Here is a 27,957-nt window from a genome sequence, read left to right as displayed (position 1 = left end):
ATTGTATGTTTCCAATATTGCTTTTTGACAACAAAAAGTAATGTGTAGGGGGCTGGGGACATGGCTCAAGTGGTAGTGCTCTCACCTAGCACGCGTGGGGCACTAGGTTCGATTCCTAGCACCACGTAAAAATAAAATAAAGATATTTTTTAAAAAAAGTAATGTGTAGGGAAAATACACTAGAGTGAAATGAATGCATCAGTGCTTGTTGTGAATGCTTACACAAGTCAACTGACCAATATGTATTTAGTAATCTTCCAATGGGGCATACCTTCACATATTATTGTATGTTGAATATATTGGTAAAGATTTTTTAAATTAAAGATTATTATTATTGGGCTGGGGATGTGGCTCAAGTGGTAGCGCGCTCGCCTGGCATGCATGCGGCCCGGGTTCAATCCTCAGCACCACATACAAACAAAGATGTTGTGTCCACCGAAAACTGAAAAATAAATACTAAAAAGTCTCTCTCTCTCTCTCTCTCTCTCTCTCTCTCTCTCTCTCTCTCTCTCTGTCTCTCTATCTCTCTTAAAAAAAAGATTATTATTATTATTTTATACCTTTATTTTATTTATTCATTTTTATGTGGTGCTGATGACTGAACCCAGTGCCTCACTTTTGCTACGCTAGTGCTCTACTACTGAACTGCAACCCCAGCCCTAAAGATTATTTTTAAAACTTTTGTAATATTGGTTTTCTTTTGTAGATTTCTAGTAGAACTCCTGTGAAATGATTAAAATAACAAATGTGATAATGTTGTGTTACCAGTTATTGATGATTTGGGCACTTTGGTGTGATTACACGTCTTATGTCTCATGAGTTTTATGTAAAAATGATGGGCTCTAGAAAATGATGAATTATGACCCAGAGTAACTGTAATAATAATTTTTTTTTAAAAGAGTGAGAGAGGAGAGAGAGAGAGACAGAGAATTTTTAATATTTTTATTTGTTAGTTCTCGGCAGACACAACATCTTTGTTGGTATGTGGTGCTGAGGATCGAACCCGGGCCACACGCATGCCAGGCGAGCGCACTACCGCTTGAGCCACATCCCCAGCCCTGTAATGATAATTTCAAAGATACATTTCTTAGTGTGAATAACTATTTCACATTGATCCTAGAAAATAACAATGGCTTTCAAATTAATAATTTCCCATGCTGGTGTTTGTATTTTATTGGTTTTATTTGAACAAAATTTAATGAATAATTGGTGTTTTAAAGTATGTTGTTATTTAGTTGGTTATTTAGTTGGTCTTTATGTATTTGAATATGTTTCAAAGTATATGTAATATTAGTATTTTTATATAATGTCTTTCTGTAGTTTTTCGTTTTGGATACCCATTACTACAATTGACTTGAAACCTCTGTTTTTTCTTTTTTAAATTTAAGAGTAATGATGGACTTAATTGGAAAGAACTTCTCAAAATTAAGAGTGCCCATAAGCTTTTATATGCTCTGGAAATTATTGAAGCACTGGGAAAACCTAACAGAAGAATAAGGAGAGAATCAACGGTAATTACAATTCCAGTATCATCATTAAATGCCTGTATTTTCATTGGAGCAAAATGCTTGAATGTATTATCTTTTCATTCTAGAAAACATTTTCTACGAATACCTTCCCTTATTTTAATTTTTTCTTTTCCTACAGGGAAGTTACAGTGACCTTTATCCAGATTCAGATGATTCAAGTGAGGATCAAGTGGAAAATAGTAAAAATTCCTGGAGTTGCAAGGTTTGATCATATGTTTTGTGATATATTGATAATAAAAATTTACATTTTCACAAAATTAGGGTCTATAAGTTTTTATTTTTTTAATTAATTTATTATTTAGAATAAAGCATAGTTTAAATTTATAATAATGTCAGTTGAGATTGACACTCCTATTTTTAGCTCTAATACCCCCCCACCCTATTGAAATTCTGTGTTAAGATATCCTAGTGCCTGGGATTAAGTTGTTTGGGGCCTCACTGTGTTGCTGAGGCTGGGTTTGAACTCTTGTGATCCTCCTCCCCCTCAGCCTCCTGAGTTGCTAGATTTACAGGTGTGCATCACCATGCCGGACACAAAAATATTTTTAAAAAAATTATTGAAAATAAATTTATTTTATATAGAATTTATTTTGTATTTAAATGAAAGTAATTTTCTAAATGAAAGACATAATATTTGCCAAATATTATTGGTGGATCAACAAGTAGGTTACCTTTACGATATATATATATATATATATGGTTTTCTCTTATCATTATCTTCACAATTGCTTATAGTTTGTTGCTGCTGGAGGCCTTCAACAGTTACTAGAAATTTTTAATTCTGGAATTTTGGAGCCTAAAGAACAGGAATCATGGACTGTGGTAAGTGAAAAATTTAGTGTTTTAACTAATTTAAGTAGTTAATCTCATTTGAAACACTTCCATTTCCATTAGCAAAGGGTAACTTTTATACATACTTCATTGTAATTAAAGAAAGCATGGAATGTAGTAAATTTTAAAATATAGAATTTAATAATCTATGGGTTGTATCAGTTGTGTTAAAAATTCTTCAGGGGTAAAATTACTCTGAATTATGACAGGTTTATAATCGTTTTTCTTTTAGATTGTTTAAGTTAAATATTAGTACTTAATATGGATTCATGTAGACAAACGTTTTGTTACTTTTTCACATTGTTTTACATCTTTTTTTTTCATTCTATTTTGACATTTCTTCTTCTTTTTCTTCTTCTTTTTATTAATATTTTTTACTTGTTGATGGACCTTTATTTTATTTATTTGTATGTGGTGCTGAGAATCAAACCCAGTGCCTCACACATGGTAGGCAAGTGCGCTACCACTGAGCCATAACCCCAGCCCAACATTTCTTTTTTATAGCAGTAATATTCAAAAGAATTTTAGTTTGTTGGGGGATAGATACAGAAGTTGAGAGAAGCCTTTGAAATTTTCGTAACACTTGGACATTGCTGCAATATTTTTTACAATATTCAACAAAAGTATCAGTCTTCATAACAGAAAAAATGGTACTTTATCACTACTAATTTGAAGAAGCACTGATCTGTAATAAAATATACAGTAAAATAATGTTCCTTACGGAATAGTAAAACCTTCATAATGAGCCAGGCATGGTGGTGAACCTCTCTAATCCCAATAGTTTGGGAGGCTGAAGCATAAGGATTGCAAGTTTGAGGTAAACCTGAATAATTTTGTGAGACCCTATCTCAAAAAAAATTAAAAGGGTTTGGGATATAACTTAGTGGTAGAATAGGCTTTGGGCTTAATTCCTTGTACTATATAAAGAAACAAACAAAAAACAACCATAAAACCCAACTTCATATTGATATCTAAAATGATGCAGATGTGCTGGGGATAAAGCTCAATGGTATAGCACTTACCTAGAGAGTTGGAGAGAGGTTCCACCCCAAACACTGCAAAATAAAGAAGACTGCACAGTCCAATCTTGAGTTAAATGTAAAGTAGATTAGTATCCTCATACATTCCATTCAAGTATTAATTTATTAGTACTTGATTTATAGATTTACCTTGGAACATACGATTTATAAAGTAATGATTTCATTTCAGATATTACTATGCCCACGATGAGAGAAAATATATTTGGAGAGCATTGTTATCTACCAAGCTTTTGTTAATCTTGCCACTATTTTCAACTTTTCTTTTATATATTTTGCTTCAGGTGTTTTCCTTTTGAAAATATTCACATCTATAGCTATTAATTACTATAGTGCTATGCTTAATATTTGAAATTTATTTTTGTTGCATTTTATTGGTAGTAAATTTTTATTGTCCCATGAATATCTGAGAATGAGGAGGTGGATTACACTAATTACAATTAGTGTAATTGTTCTACAGTTTCAAAGAACCAAAATCCACGTCCTCATTCTCAGATACTCATGGGACAACAAAAAAATTACTACCAATAAAATGAGTAATGATTCATCTATAGGAATTTAGTTTATAAGCTATTTTATGTTCTTAGTAAAATTTACATGAAAAAACCTATGTTAATAGTTTCTCTGTTTTCTTTGAAATTGTGAATACTTTTATGAAGCTTCAATAAAGAACATTTTACTTACCTGTGTGACACATGTTACCTTTACAATGCTTAAAATGCCTGAGTTACAAAGCATGCTTGAATTACCAACTGGTGTTAGGTCAACTGTTTTCTCCTATTTATAATACATCTCTCTTAATATTATGGTATACTTGTAAATTTAGGGTCATTCTTTTTACTTTATCAACTCATTTCCTTTTTAAAATGAAATTAGTTGAGTTATGCTTATTAATAAAAAAATTTTCTTCTTCTTACTCTCCCTTCCCCCTCTCTTCCTCCCTTCCTCCCTCCCTTCCTTCCATTCTTCCTTTGCTGGGGCTGAAATATAGGACCTTGTACGTGCTAGGCAAGCATGCTACCACTAACCTATATTCCCAACCCCAAAATCTTTTAGAGATATAATTCACATATAATAAAATTTGATTTTTTAAAATGTACAGTTCCATGGCTATTAGTATAGTCACAAAGTTATACAACTGTAACCACAGTCTCATTCCAGAACAATTTTCTCACCTCATAAAGATATCCCATACCAATTGGCAGTAGTTTCTCTGTTCCCCCAAACACTTTAGCCCTAGACACCCACTTAGCTAATTTACTCTCTATCTCCATAGATTTACCTATTTAGGAACTTTTATAATTGAAACTATACAGAGGGTGGTTTTCTATGAGTGGCTTATTTTACTTAGTGAAGTGTTTTCCAGGTTTATCCTTAAAAGCATGTATATATAATCCTTCCTTTATAGGAATATAACAGAGTTTTACCAATTGATAGGCATTTGGGTGGATCCACCTTTTGGCTGTTGTGAACATTTGTGTTCCTCAATGCTTTTAAGTTCTGAGCATATTTGTAGGTGTGGTATACCTTGCCAATGCTTGTTAGATGTCTTTTGTGATAGCTTGCCTAGTGGGTGGTAAATTGTATCTCATTGTGCTTTTTTTTAATTTGCATTTTTCTAAAGTTAATGATATTAATCATGTTTTACTGTTTTTATTGGTCAATAAGAGCAAAGAAGCACACATGCTTGTGTATGTGTTTATGTATTTTCTCAGGTGAAATATCTTTTCAGTCACAGCTGAGTCCAGGGAGGATGAGATTTATCAGTTGTTGAACCTTGTGATGTTTCCATTTCATATTCATTCCTTTTTTTGTTGTTGTTATTGTTTTTGTGTTTTTGTTTTTGTTTTGTTTTTTGATACCAGGGATTAAACCCTGGGCATTTAACCACTGAGCCACATTCCCAGCCCTTTTTATCTTCTTTTAATTTTGAGACAGGGTCTCACCAAGTTGTTTAGGATATTGCTAAATTGCTGAGGCTGGCCTAGAATTTGAGATTTTCCTGTTTTAGCCTCCAAGCTGCTGGGATTACACGTGTGCTCCACCATATCCAGTCACTGGTGGTTTTTAATTGGGTTATTTTTATTATTGATTTGTAAGAGTTTATTAGATTGGATACTAATTCTTTATCAGATTTGATTTACATATATTTTATGCCAGTAAATAGATTTTTTTTCCTCTTTTCTTGCCCTGTGATATACAAAAGTTTCTAATTTTAATGAAGTAAATATCTTTTTTTTCCCCCTTTCCTTGTACTTTTGGTATTGCAAGAAAGCACTAGCTAATCTGAGATCACAAAGATTGATAACTGCTTTCTTCTGAATTTACTAGTTACAGCTCTCATGTTTAGGTTGTTGGTTTATTTTAAATGAATTATAAGATGGAGTACTACACAGCACTAAAAAACGACAAAATCATGGAATTTGCATGGAAATGGATGGCACTAGAGCAGATTATGCTAAGTGAAGCTAGCCAATCCCTAAAAAACAAATGCCAAATGTCTTCTTTGATATAATGAGAGCAACTAAGAACAGAGCAGGGAGGAAGAGCAGGAGGAAAAGATTAACATTAAACAGAGACATGAGGTGGGAGGGAAAGGGAGAGAAAAGGGAAATTGCATGGAAATGGAAGGAGACCCTCAATGTTATATAAAATAACATATAAGAGGTTGTGAGGGGAATGGGGAAAAAAAAAACAAGGAGAGAAATGAATTACAGTAGATGGGGTAGAGAGAGAAGATGGGAGGGGAGGGCAGGGGGGATAGTAGAGGATAGGAAAGGTAGCAGAATACAACAGTTACTAATAGGGCATTATGTAAAAATGTGGATGTGTAACCGATGTGATTCTGCAATCTTTGTAATGTTTCGAACAACCAATAAAATAAAATAATAAATAAATAAATAAATTATAAGAAATATACTTTTTTACAGTATACTTTTCATGCACTAAATAATGCATTCCTCTTTAGATAGAGCTCCGTTTTTGAAAAAACTCTGCACTTGTGTCATTCCAGCAAAACAAGATAAAAAACATTTTTATTTTTTCAGAAGTTTCATTCTACTCTTTGGAATAAATTTCTCCCCCTCTCCCAACCAACCAGCCCTGAGCAACGATTTATTTGCTTTGTGTTACTCTAAATTAGGTTTTAATTTTGTAGAATTTCATATGATTGGAACAATATTATATATACTATTTTTTTCCTTAACTTGTATTTTGAGATTGAATGTATATTGGTAGTCTTAGTATTTTATTGCTGAGTAACACATTTATTGTATAAATGTAAAAAAGGTGTTATACATTCATCTGTTAATGGACATTGAGTTGTTTCCAGTTTGGGGCTATTATTAATAAAACTGTTATAAACATTTGTGTATAAGTCTTTGTTTTATATGTTTTCGTTTTTGGTATATGCCAGATATGAAATTACTGAGTAATTTACTGGTAGCTGAAATTACTGGTAACTGTAATATACTTCACAGGAAGCTACCAAACTGCTTTCCAAAGCATTTATATCATTTAGAATATGAGAATTTTATTTGTTTCACATCTTTACCCTAAGATGGTGTGGTCCCGCATTTAAAATTTGAACTAGTTGGAGAAGTGAGGGTGTAGCCCAGTGGTAGAGCATTCAAGAGGCCCTGGGTTTGATCTCCCAACATTGCCAGAAAAAGAAAAATATTTCTTAAGTCATTTTTCTGCTTCTGAATATATGATATCATTTCATGGTGCTTTATCCTCCTCTGATTATTATTAATAATGTTTAGAATCTTTGCCAGTGCTTATTGATTATGTGTCTGTCTTTTTTAGTGAATTGTTTGTTCTTTTGTGGCTTTGGTTTGTTTATTTTGCCTCAATATAGAGCTTTTACATGTGCATCACCCACCACAGCCTACCTGTTTTACCAGTTTGGACCAGTCTTTTCTCAGATGTATGTGTGGGGAATGTTTACAGTCTATGACTTGCTTTTTCCTTGTATTGGCAATGTCCTTTTAGGGGGAAAGTATTTGTTTTTAACAAAATTTCCATTAAGTCTAAAAGGTCCCAAAGATTTTTCTCCCGTCTTATAGTTTATTTAATTATTTTGCTTTACGATGCATTTTGAGCCTTTATGTGCATATATAAAGTAAGGTTGATGTGTCTGTTTTTTTTCCCCATATGATAATCCAATTTTTCTAACATCATTTGTTGAAAAGACTTTTTTTCCTTCTCTCAATTATCTTGATACCTTTCTCCAAATTTAGTACTGTTATTGAGGGAAGAATGCTGTTTACTGAAATATGGATATAAGAGTATTGGAATCAGGAGAACAGGGGGCTAAAGATTTTTGTAGTCTAAGGTCTGAAACTCTCATCTTGTATACAAGTGATATTTTAATTTTTTAAAAGAAAATTGAGTTAAGATCTTGAACTCATATGTAAATTTTATTTTTCATACCAAATTCTTAATATTTCACCAAAGAGATACTTCATTTTATTTATGTATTTATTTAGTACTGTGATACTTTACCATTGAGCTACATCTATCCACCTGCCAACCCCTACTCAAACAGGGTCTGGCTGAGTAGTTTAGGGCCTTTCCAAGTTATTGAGGTTGACATCAAATTAGCAATCCTTCTGCCTTAACCTCCCAAATCACTGGGATTACAGGCATGTGCCACTGTGCCTGGCTTTTCTTTAAACTATAGAAAGTACAAGATTTTCATTTGAATTGTTTTCTTGAGTTATTGAGAATTTTTTTGGGGGGTTTTAAAATATTAAGAATATATATATATGTCTCTTATGGGGAAACTGCGCAATATTTTGTCTCAAAATATTGATAAGTAAATTATATCTTTGTATTTAAAATTTTTTTAAAAAATTGTATTACATTCTATGCTGTGTATCTTCCCAAAAGTCCTGTAGGTGCCTGTTGTATATATTTTTATGATAATTTCATGAAAGAAATGAATGTGTCATTTCCACTTCTTTAAATATACTCTGTGTATATTTTCTTTTTCTTTGTTTCTTTTTTTGTTGTTTTTGTTTATTTATTTTTTATTTTTCTGTGGTGCTGGGGATTGAACCCAGTGCCTCACACATGCTAGGCAAGCACTCTACCACTGAGCCAGAGCCCCAGACCCCAATTTGTGTGAGTGTGTGTGTGCTGGGGATTGAACCCAGGGCCTGGTGCATGAGAGGCAAGCACTCTACCAACTGAGCTATACCCCAGCCCTTGTTTTCATTTTTCTATGATTAGATTGTTACCATAATATTTGAGCAGCAAGATTGTACATTAAGTACTAGCTATACTTATTTTTATTCCCTAATCTTTGAAAAATTTCAAAATTTTATTCTGACCATGTTATATTAATGACAATAGGGGAATAACTTTTTTTTCTCTCTCATCCACAGTGGCAGCTAGATTGTCTTGCTTGTTTGCTGAAGTTAATATGCCAGTTTGCAGTAGATACCTCTGATTTGGATTTAGCTTATCATGATGTCTTTGCCTGGTCTGGTATAGCAGAAAGCCATCGGAAAAGAACGTGGCCTGGTAAATCAAGGAAGGCTGCTGGTGATCATGCCAAGGGCCTTCACATACCACGATTGACAGAGGTAAAGTAGAGAACTTAACAGTAAATTGTAGTTTTAAATCTAACACGTTCTGAGGGATTGTGTGTGTTTTTGTTTTTTACAAAGCAAAGAAATACACATTCAGCTAAGAAATGTTAGCTAAGGTGATACCATGGTTTTAAAGTGGTAGTGATTTTTTCATTTTCCAAAATGAAAGCATGATGTGCTGTCTTGATGTTATCTGTAGAGTTATATTCATTATTTGAACATTATTTGAACATTATTATATTCAGTAATTTACATACCAAGTATATCAGGCTCCATTCAGGAAAACAGAAACCATATTAGGTAGGTAGGAAGTGAGCTACCAATGAGTGGCATTGGAAATTTAAAAGCAGAAGATAATTTTATAGGTCCATGTTGGAGTGTGAAAAGAAAAAAGGGAGTGGTGAGGAACCCATTTACCATCCCTAAAAATTGAGATAAAATGTGTTCGGGTTATGAAAGAATTAGAAGCTTATAGAAAGGATCATGTTTAACTGGGGTTTTAGCCTCTAAGAGAGTGGGTCTCTCAGCAGTAGCTGGATTCTCAGAGGAAACTGAATGAAAGCTGATTATGCCTCTTCTAGATAAAATACTTTTGGAACTATGCTGACGGGAGGGTGGGGTGGGGGAGGAAGCATTCTGTCTAGTTTCCTGGGTTGGCAGAACCTGAAAGGAAGCCAAGTGGCAAAGCAAGAGTTTGGTTTCTGATGTACTACCCCTAGTACTGTAAAGTAAATTATGTAAATATGTTACTATTGTAGAGAAGGTATGTTAGAGGTGAATTTTAAAGTAGAGAGAAAATAGTTTAATAATCAGCATATATAGCAGCTGTTGATACTGCTCATCTAATCAGTTTTTCACACTTCCAGCATCTCTATCAATGAACTGGAAAGTGGGGAGAATTTAAGATTAGTTTTCAGTAATATCTTTCTCATTCAGTACCTTTTGATAATAGTAGCTCACTTCCTACCTTTCTAAGAAACATAACAGTAATGAATTGTTACAGATAGATGAATATTTTGGTGAACATAAGATTTGGAAACTACTGGTATAAATGGAAACATGGAGCATATTTATTTCTCTTTTGCAATATTAGGGATTAAACAGGAAAAGTGATCTGCCAGTATTATAGATCATTTATATGAAATAAAATTAAATATTGGAAGTGCAATGTAAACTAACACATCACACAGTGTTGTATGTTGGAAACTATTACTTAATAGTAACTTTTCATTGTTATAATTTTTGGTAATGTGTTTTCCAAGGACAAACTTTTCAGATTATAATATAAATGTTTAAATTGATTATGATCCTTTCCAACAATCAACTCACTTAATTTCCTCTTTTGGGTACCAGGGATTTGAACACAGGGATACTTGACCACAAAGCCACATTCACAGCTCTTTTTATTTTTAGACAGGGTCTCACTAAATTGCTGAGGTTGGTCTCAAATTTGCAATTCTCCTGCCTCAGCCTCCAGAGTCACTGGGATTATAGGCGTGTGCCACTGTGCCCAGCTCCTCACTTAATTGCAATGTTTGTTGATCCGTTTTTGTAATTTCCCTCTGAGATTTGAATAATATAAAATATATGTAACTCTAGATTAATATGTACACATGGATGGAGTTTTTCATTGCTTTGTTTTTAAAATATATGCATCTGGGTGCTTGCTTGAAATAAATCAGAATATTCAACTGAACCTTCCCTAAGTGTCAAGTGATTATCATTCATATCTTTATATATTGCTTTACAGAGGTTTTTTTCCTATAGATGTACCAGTATTCTTTTTATAGTTTAGAAAAGATGCATAATATATATTCTTTGTATTAACTTATTTGCTAAAATAATTATAGCTTAGTATGTATATAAAAACTCTTTAGAGGTAAAATTTCTTTCTTGTATTAATTCTGGAGACTAACTCATCTAATTTTGATGTACCATAGGTAGTAAGGAAGAACACTTAATCCATTTAAGAATGTACTGCCATACTTCCAAATGGTTTCCTTACTGTCATTTTAGAAAGTTGCTTTCACATCTCAGTCAGTTATGGTGGTGCACACCTGTGATGCCGGTGACTAGGGAGGCTGAGACAGGAGGATGGAAATTTCAAGGCCAGCCTGGGTATTTAGCAAAACCATGTCTCAAAATGAAAATATAAAAAGAACTGGGGATGTAGAGCGCCCATGGATTCAATCCCTAGTACTGGGGAATGGGTTGGATGGGAGGACAAAACCCAGAAAACCTCAGACTATGTCCCAGCCCTTTTTGATTTGGCTTTGTACTTGTGATCCTGCTTTCTCATCCTCTCAAATCCCTGACAGGTCACAGGTTTGTGCCACTATGTCTGGCGGTGGAAACTTTCTTGGTTTTCCCAGAGATGGGATTTGAACCCAGGAGTACTTGACCACAAAGCCACACCCACAGCTATTTTTATTTTCCTTTTGGCTGGTTTAGCACATTGCACTTACTGTTGTTTTAGTGCTGTCTGCAGTTGAGTACACCACTGAACTAAAACGGTTCTCAGAATAAGTTCTGACTTGCAGAAAGGATTTAGTACTTCTTTGTTAAATTAGTGAATTAGTTTTTCCCAATAAACATGTAAATAACTAGAACTTAGATATTAACTATCAGAATTATGTGCTTTGAAAATTAACAAAGTAAATGTTGACCCTCAGGATTTTGAATCTATCCATAATATGTTATATTGCTTTTTAAAAATATTTATTTCAGGATGGTTGAGGAATCTGCCACTGCTTGAATTTCTCTCTATATTTTCTTGTACATAAACTTTAAAAAAATACTTTAATTTTTACTTAAACTGTCCTCTATCATTGCTGCAAAACCCACTAATGTTTGAACTATATAGTATTTTTTTTCTTTTTACCCTGTTGTGTGATATTGGAAAATCTATGGATTAAATGTAAAGAATATTTTTGCCTCCTACTTCTAAATTTTCAGTATGTTCATTTGTAGTTACTGCTCATAAGTGTGGTTACAAAATTCTGGTTTTCTAACATTTGATATTTTTATGGTAGTTTCAAATAATTCTCTGGATATTTTTGTATTGCTATAGATAAATATCAAAGTAATTTGGAATCTTGAGTTATGAATATGTGTTTTGTTTGACCATATTTAAAGATTGATCTGAAATGTTTTTGTTTTGAAGGTATTTCTTGTTCTTGTCCAAGGAACCAGTTTGATTCAGCGACTCATGTCTGTTGCTTATACATATGATAATCTGGCACCTAGGTACGCATTTTTCATAAGTTTCATATGTATGCATTTGTATTAAGAATATAATGTTTATACTTCCATTTCAGAAAATTTAAAAGTAAAGGAAAATTGTTAGGGCTTTTTAATGAACTGTGATACTTTTCACCTAGATTGGCATAGGTTGTCCACCTTTTGCCAGGAGTTATCATTTATTCATAAATAGGTACTTTCTGTTTATGTTTACATATTTTTCTGAATTTTTTGAAAGTAAGTTGCAGACATCATGACTAAGTTTATGTAAAAACACTGTTTTTCTCCTAAGATTGAAACTATTTTCCCTGCTTTCGTTGTCATATTTCTTTTTCTTTTTCTAATATTTATTTTTTAGTTATAGGTGGACATTTATCTTTATTTTTATGTGGTGCTGAGGATCGAACCCAGTGCCTCATGTGTGCTAGGTGAACGCTCTACCTCTGAGCCACAATCCCAGCCCCATAGTTGTCATATTTCTTCCTTTTCATTTAATCAGATACTTTCTTAATCTTTCTTTCATGAAGAATACAGGCTTTTATTGTGTGTGTGTGTGTGGGGGGCGGTGTACTAGGTATTTGAACCCAGCTTCCACCTGTTTTTTTTTTGTTTTTTTTTTTTAATTTTGAGACAGTCTTACCAGCTTGTAAGGGCCTCTCTAAATTGCTGAAGCTGGCTTTGAACTTGGATCCTCCGGCCTTAACCTCTGGAGCTGCTGGGATCACAGATACCAGGCCTGGCCCAGATATTTTTTTTAATAGAGCATTTTCAGTCTGGGTTTTCTTGATTATTTCTCATGATTACACACTTATAACAGAAAAACCCTTTAAGTAATATTGTATCTTTCCCAGTTCATCCTGATGTTTATATTTTTGCCATTATTGATGATAGTAATGTTGATCATTTAATCTGGTTTCCTTCAGGTTACTCTAATGTTTGACTTTTTTTCTTTTGTTAAAAATCAGTCTGTGGGAAAACATTTGAAACTACAAATTTCTTGGTTCTTGTGAAACTTTGATTCATTGGTTTTAGCTTTTATTGATTTTTTTTCTTAATTTTGTGTTTATTAATTGACATCCTATTGTGAGGAAAAAGCTTTCTCTCTTTATAGTCAATATCAATTTGGATTCATCACCCCTACCACCTTCAGTATGTATAGTTTATTACTGTCATTATTCCCTTTGCTCAAAGTGTGTCAGAGTTGGCTTATGGAAGCCTCTCTGAGCTTGTTCATGTGACCTTTGGCATAGCCTTATGGTTTAGGGTGGGGGTAGGGGTTTCCTTTTTGTTTTTTTAATGTCAGTACAATACTTTCTAGGCTTATTTTGTAGCTTCTCTTAGTCCTGAAGTCAGCCATTTTAAAAAGAAGTCCTAGTGCCAGTTAGTAGGGCACCTTAAAAATGTGAGTCCTTAATGTATTCATTGTTGACTGATATATCATTGCTCCTAGATTCACAGAGGACAGAGATGGAAATATGTATGAAAATATAAACATTGATATCCTATTTTTTTGGACTACTTTGGAGATTCTTAATAATGTAGAAAACTTTAATATAGAAATCCAAGTAAAGCAATTGCTAATTAATACATGGGGACCTAACCATATGCTAGTTATTTAGTCATATAAATATGTTAGACAGTATAAAATTAATTTTGAGTATTTGAGAGATGTTTTGTGGGGCTGAACTTGATGATTGAACTCAGATGATTTTTAAATCTAATGTAAGTACCCTTAAAAGGTTTTAACCAAGCAAGTGCTATGGCACACACTTGTAATCCCAGCAACTCAGGTGGCATGAGGATTGCACATTCAAGACCAGCTTCAGCAGTTTAGTTTAATGAGACCTTGTCTCAAAGTAAGGAATAAAACAAACTGGGGATGTAAGTCAGTGGTAAAGTGTCCCTGGGTTAAATTCTAAGAACAAAACAACAACAACAACAAAAACCCACAACTAGTTCCATTTTATAGAGTTCATTATAATCTTCACCATGTCATTTGCCAACCTTCCTCATCCTTGCTGGTTTCTCAGGTTCTGTTTTTGTGTCATTGTGATCTTTTCAGAGGTCCATGCATAAGGGATATAGAATGAACTTTTTTCTTGTATAAACAAAAATATTTTAATACCTATATGAGCATTAAAATTGAAAAGTACAGATATGCATGGTGGCACACACTTTTAATTCCAACTGTGTGGGACCTGAGACTAGAGAAATGCAAGTGCTAGGATAACCTGGCAACACAGTGAGATGCTGTGTTTAAAAGGGGTGGGGGATGAGTTTTCTGCTCTTGGTTTAAAAATGTGTGCATATAGGGGCTGGGGTTGTGGCTCAGTGGTAGAGCACTCGCACTGGATTCGATCCTCAGCACCACATAAAAATAAATAAATAAAAGTATAAAAAAAAGTGTGTTTGTGTGTGGTACCAATGTGATTAAAACTAAATGTTAGATTTGACTCTTCAATTAAGACATATTAATGTAATTGATACATATTGATCTCTTACTTTAAATTGATGAGTGAGTTTTGAGTTTTGAAACTATGAGAGATGGTAATACTGGAGGGGAATGATTTTTTTTAAACATCAAATAGTTTAAAGCAAATAGTTCATATTTAATGGTTTTGTTAAAATCAGTATTCACCTTTTTAAATTGAGGCCATAAATTTTCCATTGAAATTACTAAAAGTATCATAAGAAAAAGTAGTGGTAAAATAATAGTAGAGAAACTATTGAGTTTTTTTTTTCTTTCCTTTTTTTTTTTCTTGTTGTTGTTAGCAGGGATTGAACCCAGGAGCACTTACATCCTTTAGTCTTTATTATTTTTTATTTTGAAATGGGATCTTCCCAAGTTGCTTAGGGTCTCCCCAAGTTGTTGAGGCTGACCTCAAACTCAGAGATTCTCCTGTCTGAGTTGCTGGGATTACAGGTGTGCATCACTGTGCCCTGCTTTATTCTGTTTTCTCTACATTCTAGTAATTTGCCTTTGATGTTCCTGAGAGACATTGGCAATATAATTACAGCGGGAAGGATATCTTAACACAACATGAATTTTTTGAGTCTCTAAATAATTATGGCTTATATCTTTATAATACACATATTTTTAAAAAAATTTTTTAAATTTTTTTTTTGGTGTGTGTGTGTGTGGGGGAGGATCAAGGATTGAATGAACCCCAGGGCACTGAACCACTGAGCTGCATCTCCAGCCTTTTTTGTTGTTCTTTTTGAGCCATGGAAGTTGCTGAGGCTTTGAACTTGTGATCCTTCGCCCTCGGCCTCCTGAATCGATGTCCATACCCGGCTTTTTTTTTTTTTTTTTTTTTGAGAAAGGCTTTTGTTGCTGAGCCTCAATCTTAGGTTCCTATTTTAGACTCTATGAGTTGCTGGAATTACACACGTGCATCTCCCCACCTGACTTGACTCTGCTTCTATGAGCTTTACTTATTAACAATATTTTTAATAATGATTATTTAAAAATACATAATTTTTTTAGGATTTATTTGGGAGGAATTGTAAGCCTTAAAGGATATATGATAAGTCATTTTTAATTCACTGCTGAGTTTAATTAGTGGTGGTGACATGTTTTTACTTTACAGAGTTTTGAAAGCCCAATCCGATCACAGGTCTAGGCATGAAGGTAAGAGTTCCACAAAGTTAATTTTTCATGAATAAAGATGGTAATAATAGGTGCAAGATTGTTTTATCTTTAATAATAAACATGCATCTTTATTATATCAAAAACCTTTGTAGTCATAATTTTTTCCTTTTTTTTAGTTTCACATTATTCAATGTGGCTCTTGGTTAGTTGGGCTCATTGCTGTTCTTTAGTGAAATCCAGCCTTGCTGATAGTGATCATTTACAAGATTGGCTGAAGAAATTGACCCTCCTTATTCCTGAGGTAATTACGGTAACATTTAGAGATTAATACTTTGCACAAGTTTTCCAATTATTAGCACTGACAATTAAAAAGAGCTATTGGAAACAAGTATGTGTGATTATGTAACTATATCTATCATATTATCTAGTTAATTCTTTAAGGTATAGGATGTTTTAAACAATGCACTCATTTAGTTAACATTTAAGAAGTGTGAATATTATATATTTGTAGTATCCATCTTTTATTATTATTTTTTTCTTCTTTTTTGGAATACTGGGAATTAAACCAGGGGTACTTTATCACAGAGCTATACCCCCAATCCTTTATATGTTTATTTCAAGACAGGGTCTTGCTAAGTTGCTTACAGCCTCACTAACTGCTTTTTGAACTTGTAGTCCTCCTGCCTCAGTCCTCCAGATCACTGTGATTATAGGTGTGTGCCACTGCACCTGGCTGTATTTGCCTTTTTGAAAGACTTGTTTATTGAGTGATTACTTTGCTTTGGATTTTTTTTTTAATTGCCTTTTCTAAGAGGTGGAAAGAATTTGAGCATTTATTTGGTAATTCATGTTTTAGAAAACTTGTTTGCTTTTTCTGTTTAATAGAGGTAGGAGAAACTAAAAGTCAATAAACCAAATATATTTTTCTTCTTATGTTGACATGGAGACCTCAATAATTTTAAATCTTTTTCTCAGTATTCACTGATATAGCATTCCATATTGAAATTATAGAAACATTTTTATTAATAAAGTTAACTACAGAGTTACATTTTTTAAATAAACACAGGAGTTGTACTTCTTTTTTTTTTAAATATATTTTTAGTTGTAGATAGATAAAGTAATTTAATGTATTTATTTATATGTGGTGCCGAGGATCAATCTCAATGCCTCAAACATGCTAGGCATGTGCTCTACCACCTCAGCCCAAGTTATATATTGTTTTAGTTAGCATTGTCCACTGCTGTTAGCTGTGGATTCAAAGTCATGTGTATTCTTGTTCTTGCTCTTAGGTATCTATTATGACATTTGGCCATTCCCTTGGGATCTGGGAAATGTTCTGATTCAATGTTCTTTTTTCTAGATTGTTTCTAGTTCTGAAACTGTTGTATTGTTATTTATTTACCTTGTAAATAACTGGGTTATGAATATCCTGCCCAGAATATCCTATCCTCTTTTTCTATTTGTTGTCATTATTCTTATTTGGTTTTCTGGTCTTATGGGCATGATTAGGAATTTCTAAGAAAAAATGTATTTTTATAGTACTGTATACATGGATACTTGTATTTGATCATCTATTAATAATATACATATATATGTGGTCAGGATATTATATTTGAAACATTATTGAAGAAGAGATTTAAGTTATTTCTGCTAACATTAACATTAGTTTTTTAATAGTAACTTATACTGTCTCTGAAACTGGCTTTTTTGTTTAGACTGCAGTTCGTCATGAATCTTGCAATGGTTTGTATAAGTTATCTCTGTCAGGCCTAGATGGAGGAGATTCAATCCATCGTTCTTTTCTGCTCTTGGCTGCCTCAACATTGTTAAAATTTCTTCCTGATGCACAAGCACTCAAACCTATCAGGGTAAGATTTTACTATATTCAGGGGAGATTTCTGTTTCTCTAATTTCTTCTCCCCAAAGTTTATTATTGTACTATATTCTATGTGGTTTTTACATAGAAGATGGTAGTAATATTATTCTTAAAATGACAGCATTTTGACACATTGTCTCCATTTACAACTAGTAAGAGAGTCTGCATTTGAATTTTAGCTCTTTGGGCTCTCTCATGGGTTGACATTTGTTCTTGGTTCTGAGCTTTGTGTTAATAAGTTAAATGATAGAAATTTCTGTCACAAATGTAGCTTTCTTCTTTATTCATTCACACTTTTTTTTTTATCCCCAGGGTGTTCTGAATTTTTAATTTACTTTCTTGCCATAATGTATGTTCTAGCCTTGTGTAACAATTTATTATTGTAACCTAATAAATCCAGAGCCCATTAATATAAAATTTTTGATTATCTCAGAAATAGGTGTTGTAGGATGTAAATTATTTTCTCTTTTCCAGGTATAAGTACTTTGAGACTATTTTTCTAAACTGTTTTGATCTTAGTAATATTGTTTAGGGTACCTGTTTATTCTGACCTTCCTAGATGCTGCGATTACAAGCATGTGCCACCACACCTTGTAGTTATTCTGATTATCTGATTTTATAGAAAGTAGGAGCGTATAGCTCATTTTTTCTTAGATTTTTAACACTGTTGAATTTCTTTTGGGATTTAATTTGTTTCAGAAATCTGTAGTTTCTTAAATGTATTATAATTTAAGCTATTTTAAAAATGTTTTCACAAAGAATAATTTTTTTTTAATAGATAGATGATTATGAGGAAGAACCAATGTTAAAACCTGGATGTAAAGAGTATTTTTGGTTGTTATGCAAACTAGTTGACAACATACATATAAAGGATGCTAGTCAGGTATGTTCAGAACATTATATATTAAGTTGTCAATAGATGTGGATTATGTACAGGGATGTGGATGATTTTGTTAGTCTTTGTACTTAAGGAAAGACAACTTTAATTATAATAAGTGTTAACTATTTGGTACTGTCATATTTTTTCTACTGTATTTGAACCTTTCTGTTCTGTTACCTTCTTACTCAACTTTCTTTAATAACAAGTAGATTTGGAGTCTTGCATATATAAAATAACATTTTAATTAAAACTGAAGTTATTTTAAGGTAACAAAACTGACAATTTTGGCTCAACTACTAATTTTCTTTTACTAGACTTAAATGACATTTTCATTCAAACAAGTAATTTTCAAAAGCAGATTTGCCACCTGAAGACTTTTGATTTTTTCCCCTTTGTACAAATTTAGTTAAACTAAAAATGCATCTGTTAATTCAAAATAAATGAGAAATGTGAGGATGTTTATAACTGGGATGTTAAGTTCTTCTACTTTTCATATGAGAAATAATTATAAAAATTAATATTAAACAAGTTTTATTTATTGATAATTAAAATATTGAGACCAGATAAATCTATTTCTTATATCCTTGATTTGCTCATTGAGCTAAAGTATAAATCTAATCATCCTTACACAAATTATTTTCCTTCCTAAAGATCTAGTTTCTTTGAGATACTCTTGAATTAAATTCTATTTGGTAAAATCTGTTATGATTTTTTGTTTCCCAATTATAGTGAAAATTAAAGCTTTTTAAAATTAACTGTAGGCTTTAGTTTAATGTTAGAGCCTAGTGTAAAGGTGGTATCAAAAACAAACCTTAGTGGCTATGAATGACATCTTGGTAAAGTTGTTACTAAAACAACAAACTAAAGTATTATCATCTCAGTAGGTTACTGTGACTATCATAATTTATTGCCAAACATTCATTTGATTCTTTTTTGTAAGACTATTAATACTGCACTTAAAACTACAATTTTGTTGACATGTGTAAGAAAGGAATACTAAATTTTATAATTAATAAATTTGGGATAACCAAGCTATTTACTATAAGGATGTGATTTTTCTTCATTGTTTTAGTACTGTGTGTACTACTAAACATTGGAATCTGTATTTGAATTTTGATTTTTCTTTTTGTATTAAGACAACACTCCTTGACTTAGATGCTTTGGCAAGACATTTGGCTGACTGTATTCGAAGGTAAAATTTTATGTGACATTGACAATTATTAAGAACAGATAAAGGCAAAGTATCTTGATTTGCTAATATTCTTTTTTTTTTTTTTGTAGTAGGGAGATCCTTGATCATCAAGATGGTAATATAGAAGATGATGGGCTTACAGGACTCCTAAGACTTGCAACAAGTGTTATTAAACACAAACCACCCTTTAAATTTTCAAGGGAAGGACAGGTGTGTATTAAAATATGCAAATGTCTGTTTGAAATCTGATCAACACTTGGTTTTTGATCATTTGTGGATATGTATATTTTTTTAAAATCCAAGTTTAAAGAACTTATTAGTTTTTGGCTTAAAAAGTGAACATTGAGTAAATTGAACCCTAGAAATATAAAAGTTGAGTTTGTTTTTAGAGTGCAAAAGCTAATTTTAATTGCTATTACCATATATAAAAAGATAATCTTACACTTGAGATCTCCTGCTATCATAATTTTTTTAAAAAAAGTACTAGGGATGTAGCTCAGTGGTAGAGTACCTCTAAATTCAATTCCAGTATGACAAAAAGAATCTCTAATAATTTTATTTATGTAATACTAAATATTTTGAATTAATAGTTTAAATTATAAACTATTGTCTTTAACTTAAACAGTGGAATTAATAAGTGGTCATTTGTACATTGCATCCCTGTGCCCAGCTATGTCTTTTAAAGTTGTTATCTGCCGTGGGCACTTTTTCATTTCCTGCATGGAGGGAATTTGTTTTGGTTTGGATAGTAGTTATCTTGAGGTTTCCAACTGTGTTAATATCCTCATGGGTATAGACTAAGGATTCTTGTGTTAAATGTAAGGCGACAGTTTTAATCTGTTTTAAAACTGTGCCACTTTCTGAAGTCCACTCTTGTTTTCCCTGGTTACTGAATTTTTTTCCCAATAATTTTTTATTGACATAATGTTTACAAATATTTATGAAACATAGTGTGGTATTTTGGGTTTTGGGAGATGGGGGTGGTGGTGGTAACAGGAGATTGAACTCAGTCATTTGACTAGAGACACATCTCCAGCTCTGTTTTGTATTTTATTTAGAGGGTCTCTCTGAGTTACTTAGTGTCCAATTTTGACAAAGCTGGCTTTGAACTTGGGATCCTCCTTCCCTAGCCGCTGGGATTATAGGGGTGCACCACCTCTCCTGGCTCAGTATGGTGGGTTTTTTGTTTGTTGTTGTTGTTGTTTTGGTTTTGGTACCAGGGATTGAATTCAGGGTCACAGGACCACTGAGCTACATCCCCAGCCCTATTTAGAGACAGATTGTCACTCAGTTGCTTAGCACCTCTATTTTTGCTGAGATTGGCTTTGAACTTGCTATCCTCCTGCCTTAGCCTGGAGCCACTGGGATTACAGGCGTTTGCTACCACGCCTGGCTTTAGTATGGTGTTTTAATTCATTCATTCATATATTGGGTAATGCTTAACTCAGGATAATTAGATATCCATTTTTATCTTTTTACCATTTCTGTATGGTGAATACATTCAAATTCCTCTCGTACTTTTGAGAGATATGATGCATTGTTGGAAATGATACTTACTCAGCTGTGCCATAGAACACCAGAAGTTATTCTTCAAACCAAACAATAACTTTGTACTTATTGATCAACCTCTCTCCTACCTTACCCATTCCAAGTCTTGAAGAGTTTCCCTTATGTTATCTTCCAATTTTAGTTTTAGTTTCAGGTGTTATAGTTAAGTCATTAATCCATTGTGAGTGGATTTGGGTACCTTGTGAAAGATTATGGGTTAGTTTTGTTCTGGGGTGGACATCTAATTTGCCCAGCACCATCTAATGAAGACTGTGCTTTCTATATTGGAAGTTCTTACATTTAGCACTGTAGTTGAAAAGTTGCCTATATATTATTTATATTGTTGTTTTTTCGGGCCTCTGTTCTGTTCCACTGACCTGTATATTTTGAATTCAGGTAGTATAATGCCTCCTCTTTTGCTCCTTATCGATGAATGGTTTTGAGGTTTTTTGGGGGGAAGTGGGGGAAGAGTTCTACCCCTGAGCTATATCTCATCTTGCTGAAGATATTTTATGGGGGGGAGGGTTGCCAGGGATTGAACTCAGGGGCACTCGGCCACTGAGCCACATCCCCAACCCTATTTTTGTATTTTATTTAGAGATTTATTTATTTGTATTTTGTATCACTTATTTTCTAAGTAGAATTTATTTCATTTTAATTTGACTCTAGTTTACTGATCTTTTATGGAATCTAGGTTTTGTGTTGACTTTAAATATACATAGTAGCAGGCTGGCGTTATAGCTCAGTGATAAAGTGCTTGCCTTGCAAGAGTGAGGCCCTGGGTTTATCCTCAGCGCCATACAAAAATAAACATATAAAATTAAAGATATCGTGTCCATCGAAACCTAAAAAAGTACACAGTACCTTGTTATATTTCCATAATTTTATTTTTACATTTATATTTTTCTATAATGAAGTCATTTAGGTGAGAGGAATGAAATAACTTTTCTTTCCAGTCAATACCAAGTACCGTATTTATTGGCTAATTTACTTTTTAATCCACTGATTAGAAATACCTCTTTCATATTCTGAACTGCCATATGTATTTTGCTTTCTTTCTAAGCTTTGTGTTTCATTCCACTGATGTGCATATTCAGTCACCAATGCCATATCTTAATCATGTAAATTTAGAGTTGTGAATAACTTGTGGTGGTGGTTCATCTTCATTGTTATTCCTGTTTGGAATTTTCTTAGCTATTATTTTTCTAAATGACCTTTAGAATTCATTTGGTTATTTTACAAATATTAAAATTAAATTTTTCTATTGCAATTGTATGGATGCAGTATTGATCTTTTGTGCAGGCAAAATCAGTAACAAAGATAGTATTTATCATATTTACACAAAATTAATAGTATTTATCTTATTTACACAAAATTAATCTGTATTCTTAAAGCTTTCTTCATATGGAATTTGGATTTAAAGTATTTTTTAATGTTTATTCCTGTGAAGTCTTCATCAGTAATACTGTTTTTGCACAATCAGAATCAGTATCATAAGGGTATCAATTCTATATCAATACAACCCTAATAAGAAAAAGTAACAATTCATGCCATAAATTGAATATTGTCTTTGATTATGTTTTCTACCTTGATGTTTATGTGAAAAAAGGGTTCTTGTGTATTAGAGACCACCTTTTATTCTATTCTATCTTTTTACTTTTTGGCTGTCTAGGGATTAAATTTGTCAAAGTCTATCTTCAACTTATTTATTGTTTATATTTATTTTTTCCATTATCTTTAGTTTTAAGTCTTTAATTTGTTTTTGGTTTATCATCTGCTAGTAATTCTTTTATGTCTTATTTTTCATGTCTGAATTCTACTTCACTTTTCTAATTTTTTCTGGTCCCTCCAAACAGTGTTAAAGAATAGTTGCTTTTAAAGTTCCTTGTAAGAAAGTTTTGGTGTTATCAAATCTGTATGTGATTTCCTTCTGGTTTTGTGCTTTGGGAAAACTTTAGAATTAGCTTTTATACTGGAGGAGATATATGAACTGAATTAATTATTTTATTTTAAAGAATTTACTCATGCTTTGTGTGGGAAATTAGACTGCTGGTACAGAACTGGGAAGGGAAATGTGTTAGCAGAAGTTCAGGACAGAGATGATAGTGAAAAGTGTTGGATTTGTAATACTTATTGGAAGTAGAGCTCACAAAACTAATATATTTGTATTGGATTATAGAGTGAGAGAAAGATTAATCAAGAATAAATCCTAAATGTTAAGCTTTAGAAACTAAGTGAATAATAATGCAGTCACTAAGAAAAGGAAATCAGGATAGAACCATAATGGAAGGAAAAAAGTGGTTTTAATCAGGAGTTCTATTTTATACATGTTCAATTTTAAGTGTCAATTTGATATCCAAGTGGAAGTGTTTAATGCAGTCTGTGTTGTATTGTTCTAGGGCAAGAGCCTTTCATGAAACTGAGACAGCTTGAATGTCCCCCTTCAAATCCCCATTATTGTGATCAAGTCAGAAAGATTTTAGATGCATGGCTCACAGTAATAGGCATGAGTTTATTAGACAGGAAAAGGGACACTCTCAAGGGAAAGAGTGGATTCTCAGGACAGGGACTGCATGCCTCTCCTTCTCTTCAGTTTTATCGGGGTTCTAGGAAAGTTTCCAGAGAATCTCACCTAGTTCCATCTCCTGGCTTTTGAGTGACAGCAGGAGCCCCACTGCCTTGACAACTATGTCTTGCTTTGGCCTGTGCTAACAGGCTCTAATTGGAACCTGTTCTTAACCAATTTTATGGTTAGGGCGAATTACTCTTGAATCCCTGAGTTCTGGGATCTAGTCTCTGTAAGGGTCCCAAAAGTCTCCCCCTCCAGGGAGAGACTGATTGGCATCTCAGGTCTGATATTCTCTTTCAGGTAACAGATTGTTTGCTAAGGAATGTAACATATCCTATGGACTTAAGCTAGACAGGACTGTAGGTAAATTTTTTTTTTTTTTTTTTTTAAGAAAAGAGAGCAAGTCAGCACAGTAGGCAGTTTATAGAATTATTACCTTATCCTGATGTTCCTACCAGTCATGTCTGTCTGTCTCCTATCACTAATATTAAGGAAAATCTCTCTACGGTTTATCTGTCAAAGGATAAAATTACATCAATTTAAGCATCACTGTTATTGGGGTTTTGTTTTTTGTTGTTTTCTTTTGGGTACCAGGGATTGAACTCAAGGGAATTTGAACACTGAGCCACGTCCCTAGCCCCATTTTGTATTTTATTTAGAGACAGGGTCTCACTGAGTTGCTTAGTGCCTCGATTTTGCTGAGGCTGGTTTTTAATTTTTAATTTCCGGGCTGGGGATGTGGCTCAAGCGGTAGCGCGCTCGCCTCGCATGCGTGCGGCCCGGTTTCGATCCTCAGCACCACATACCAACAAAGATGTTGTGTCCGCCGAGAACTAGAAAATAAATATTAAAAAAAAAATTCATTCTCTCTCTCTCTCTCTCTCTCTCTCTCTCTCTCTCTCTCTCTCTCTCTCTCTCCCTCTCCTCTCTCACTCTCTCTTAAAAAAAAAAAATAATTTTTAATTTCCTCCCTCAGCCTCCAGTGGTGCTGAGATTATAGGCACCCACCACTGTGCTCTTTTTGGTTTTATTTTTTTATTTAAGAATGGGCCAGGGGGCTGGGGATGTGGCTCAAGCGCACTCGCTTGGCATGCACATGGTGCTGGGTTCGATCCTCAGCACCACATACAAATAAAGATGTTGTGTTCGCCGAAAACTAAAAAATAAATATTAAAAAATTCTCTCTCAAAAAAAAAATTCTCTCTCTCTCTCTTAAAAAAAAAAAAAAAGGGCAAGGCTGGGTTGTAGCTCAGTGGTAGAGTGCTTGCCTTGCATTTGTGAGCACCAGAGTGCTTGCCTAGCACGAGTGATGTACTGGGTTTGATCCTCAGCACCACATAAAAATAAAGGTATCGTGTGCATCTACAACTAAAAAAAAAAAAAAAAAGAAAGAAAGAAAGAGAGTGGGCCAATACTTCATAAAATAGAAGTATTCCAGTAGTTCGAAGTACTAGAGTGCTGCAAGGAATCAAAACACATGCTTGGAAGTAGCTCGGCAAGGCAAACCTTACTTCTGCAGAACATGTGCTATGGAACAAAGTTTTGCAAGCAAGCATGCTTGGGTGGTCAGTCCACCTATTTTTTTTTTAAATTTTTATATTTGTAATTGTATATGGACAGAATGTCTCTGATTTATATGCAATACGACCATATCTGGCTAACTTCTGGAAATTTTTATCTTCTCCTGGATTCATGCTTTGCCATGAGTCTTGTTGTTCCTTATGTGCCTCATCCATGCTCCCTGTAATCCCTTAGTCATCTTCCTTTTTTACAACTTCAGGCTTTTTTCTTTTTTCTTTTTCTTTTTCTTTTTTTTTTGTATTGGGCTTTGAAATCAGGGGCACTTTACCACTGAGCCACATTTTCAACCCTTTTTTAATTTGACACAAGTCTCACTTTTTGGCCTAAGGTGGCCTGAAACTTGTAATCCTCCTGCCTCAACCTGCAAAGTTGCTGAGATTACAGGCATGCACCACCATGCTGGCTCAGGCATAATCTTCATTGTTTGTTTCTGTTGGATTTTCACATTCTAGAAAGAGTAAGTGTGGTCTAGAATTATGATTCAAGCAATCTGATTTTGTGCCTTTGTCCCAATCTATAGTCAAGCCTCTGATGCTCCTTTTTGAAATAATGTGTCTTCTGGCATCTCGAGCATGTTTTGGGTCTAAACATTCACAAACCCTGCAGAAGTGAGCACCAGGGTTGGAGACACAGATTCTTTATTTTTTACTGAAGAATCCTCAGAGGCTGGCACATAAGTAAAACTTACTTTTCCTGGGTATTTGCTTTCTAAACACAATTTCTTTTTTTCTGAGTTACATGTCAAAACCACACTATGATCTATAAATAAAAATTATTTTTAATATTCTCTCAGGCAACACTTTGAGTAAGTTCTTTCTGTGGAGCATACTAAAATATATTTACCAAATGGATGTGTTTATGTAGATATTATTATTTTTCTAGAGACACCTGTTTTTCTGATGAACTCAGAATAACAAAATAAAAAATACTGTTCATTTTAGTGTGTTTAAAGGCCAGTAATTCTGATAAAATGCTTTTATCACAGGCTTTTAAATCACGCTCCCCCAGAACAAAACAAAACAAAACAAAAAACATTGGAGCTACTAGAATGTAGCTTATCTAGTTCTTGGTGAACTGGTGAGCAGAAGTAGTTCATTGTTAAGTTACTTATTAGACAATTGAGACTTTCTGTTTGAATCAACTGACTTTATTTTCCAAATGAAGTAAATGTTTTCATTTATGTCTTTATGACAGTCATCTTATTTCTGAATTCTAATATAAGTAAGATGAAGTCTTATTTGTGGGTCAACAACATAAAATAAACCCCTGTTCACTTTCTCTATTTTTTAGCCATATCTACTTTTCTTGCAAAGTCAAACTATGAATTATACATTCTTTGTCTCACAGAACTGAGAATATAGTTGTACTCATGGCTAATATTTATTATAGAGAAATGAGTTCACAAAGTAAAATCAGAAGGAAAAGATGTATGGGGCATAGTCTAGAGAAAACCAGAGGCAGACTCCCAGGAGTCCTCTTTGGTGGAGGTGTACAGATAGTGCTTCCCTTAGCAAAGAGTGGGTCAAAGTGAGTGAAATGTGGTCTACCAGGGAAGTTTGGGGGGTTTTTTTGTTTGTTTTGTTTTTTGTTTTTTAATTCTGGGGAGCTTAACCACTGAGCCACACCTCAGCCCTTTAAAATTATAAATATTTGGAGATAGGGTCTTGCTGAGTTGCTTAGTGCCTTGTTTTTGCTGAGGCTGGCTTTGAACTCACCATAGTCCTGCCTCAGGTTCCCAAACCAGTGGGATTATAGGTGTGTGCCACTGCACCCGACCCAGGGAAACTTTTTGAGCCTTAGATATCCAGGGTTTTATCTATAGTTCATATGGACACATATGAACTACGTAACTGAATGGTCATTGAAATTCCAGACTCCCAAAAAGGAAAACATAGATTCAGCATTAATTATATACAGTTGGGCACAATGAGCTACCTTTATCACTTAGAGAAAGTTATATGTCATTGAAGGAACTTGTTTATAAGTGCATTTACCAAACTACAGCCAAAGGCTAGCCTTACTAAAAGCTAAGGTAGGAATATTTCAATCTTATTATGTTACCTTTATTCTGCATTGTACCTTGGGAGGGTACCCCAGAGAATGTGCCATAGTAGTATTTGGAAAGCTTGAGGGAAATAACTAGGTAAAATATAGCAAAGTAAGAATACCAGTTTAGAAAGGACAAGTGGAAAGATAACCCAGCACCTCTTTCCCAAGCAAATTAAATTTAGGAAAAAGCATACCTAGAATGAAGATACAGAATTTGATTTTCTTAAAACAATTTAACTCATGGCAAATCTTGTTAGTTCAGTTTGAACTTCACTGTTAATAGAGGTTAAGACTATAGTGTCTTGAATCCTGACTGGCACTTGCCTCGCCCACTGTAAGACTATTGGAAAAGTTCCTAACTTTTGTTGATTTTCATTTTGGGGCCTTTTCGAGAGTGAGTAGCACTTACATGCTCAGTGTGATGAAGTTACTCTGT

General features: G+C 33.5%; 1 protein-coding gene across 2 annotated transcripts in view; it reads left to right on the top strand.

The window, feature by feature from the left end:
• Usp34 (ubiquitin specific peptidase 34) overlaps nucleotides 1–27,957 on the top strand; it is a 220,606-nt gene that overhangs the window by 123,478 nt on the left and 69,171 nt on the right. For both annotated transcript variants that reach the window (XM_026387219.2, XM_026387217.2), the window contains exons 31-41: nucleotides 1,389–1,511; nucleotides 1,648–1,731; nucleotides 2,265–2,351; nucleotides 8,788–8,988; nucleotides 12,158–12,240; nucleotides 15,825–15,865; nucleotides 16,003–16,127; nucleotides 17,542–17,694; nucleotides 18,481–18,585; nucleotides 19,719–19,774; nucleotides 19,864–19,984. In XM_026387219.2, the coding sequence (XP_026243004.2) occupies nucleotides 1,389–1,511; nucleotides 1,648–1,731; nucleotides 2,265–2,351; nucleotides 8,788–8,988; nucleotides 12,158–12,240; nucleotides 15,825–15,865; nucleotides 16,003–16,127; nucleotides 17,542–17,694; nucleotides 18,481–18,585; nucleotides 19,719–19,774; nucleotides 19,864–19,984 (1,179 nt within the window). The remainder of the gene's footprint in view (nucleotides 1–1,388; nucleotides 1,512–1,647; nucleotides 1,732–2,264; nucleotides 2,352–8,787; nucleotides 8,989–12,157; nucleotides 12,241–15,824; nucleotides 15,866–16,002; nucleotides 16,128–17,541; nucleotides 17,695–18,480; nucleotides 18,586–19,718; nucleotides 19,775–19,863; nucleotides 19,985–27,957) is intronic.

Source organism: Urocitellus parryii, chromosome 12 (assembly GCF_045843805.1).
Source record: "Urocitellus parryii isolate mUroPar1 chromosome 12, mUroPar1.hap1, whole genome shotgun sequence".
NCBI lineage: Eukaryota > Metazoa > Chordata > Mammalia > Rodentia > Sciuridae > Urocitellus > Urocitellus parryii.
Note: the sequence above shows the minus strand (reverse complement) of the source record. Positions and strands in the feature narration are given on the sequence as shown.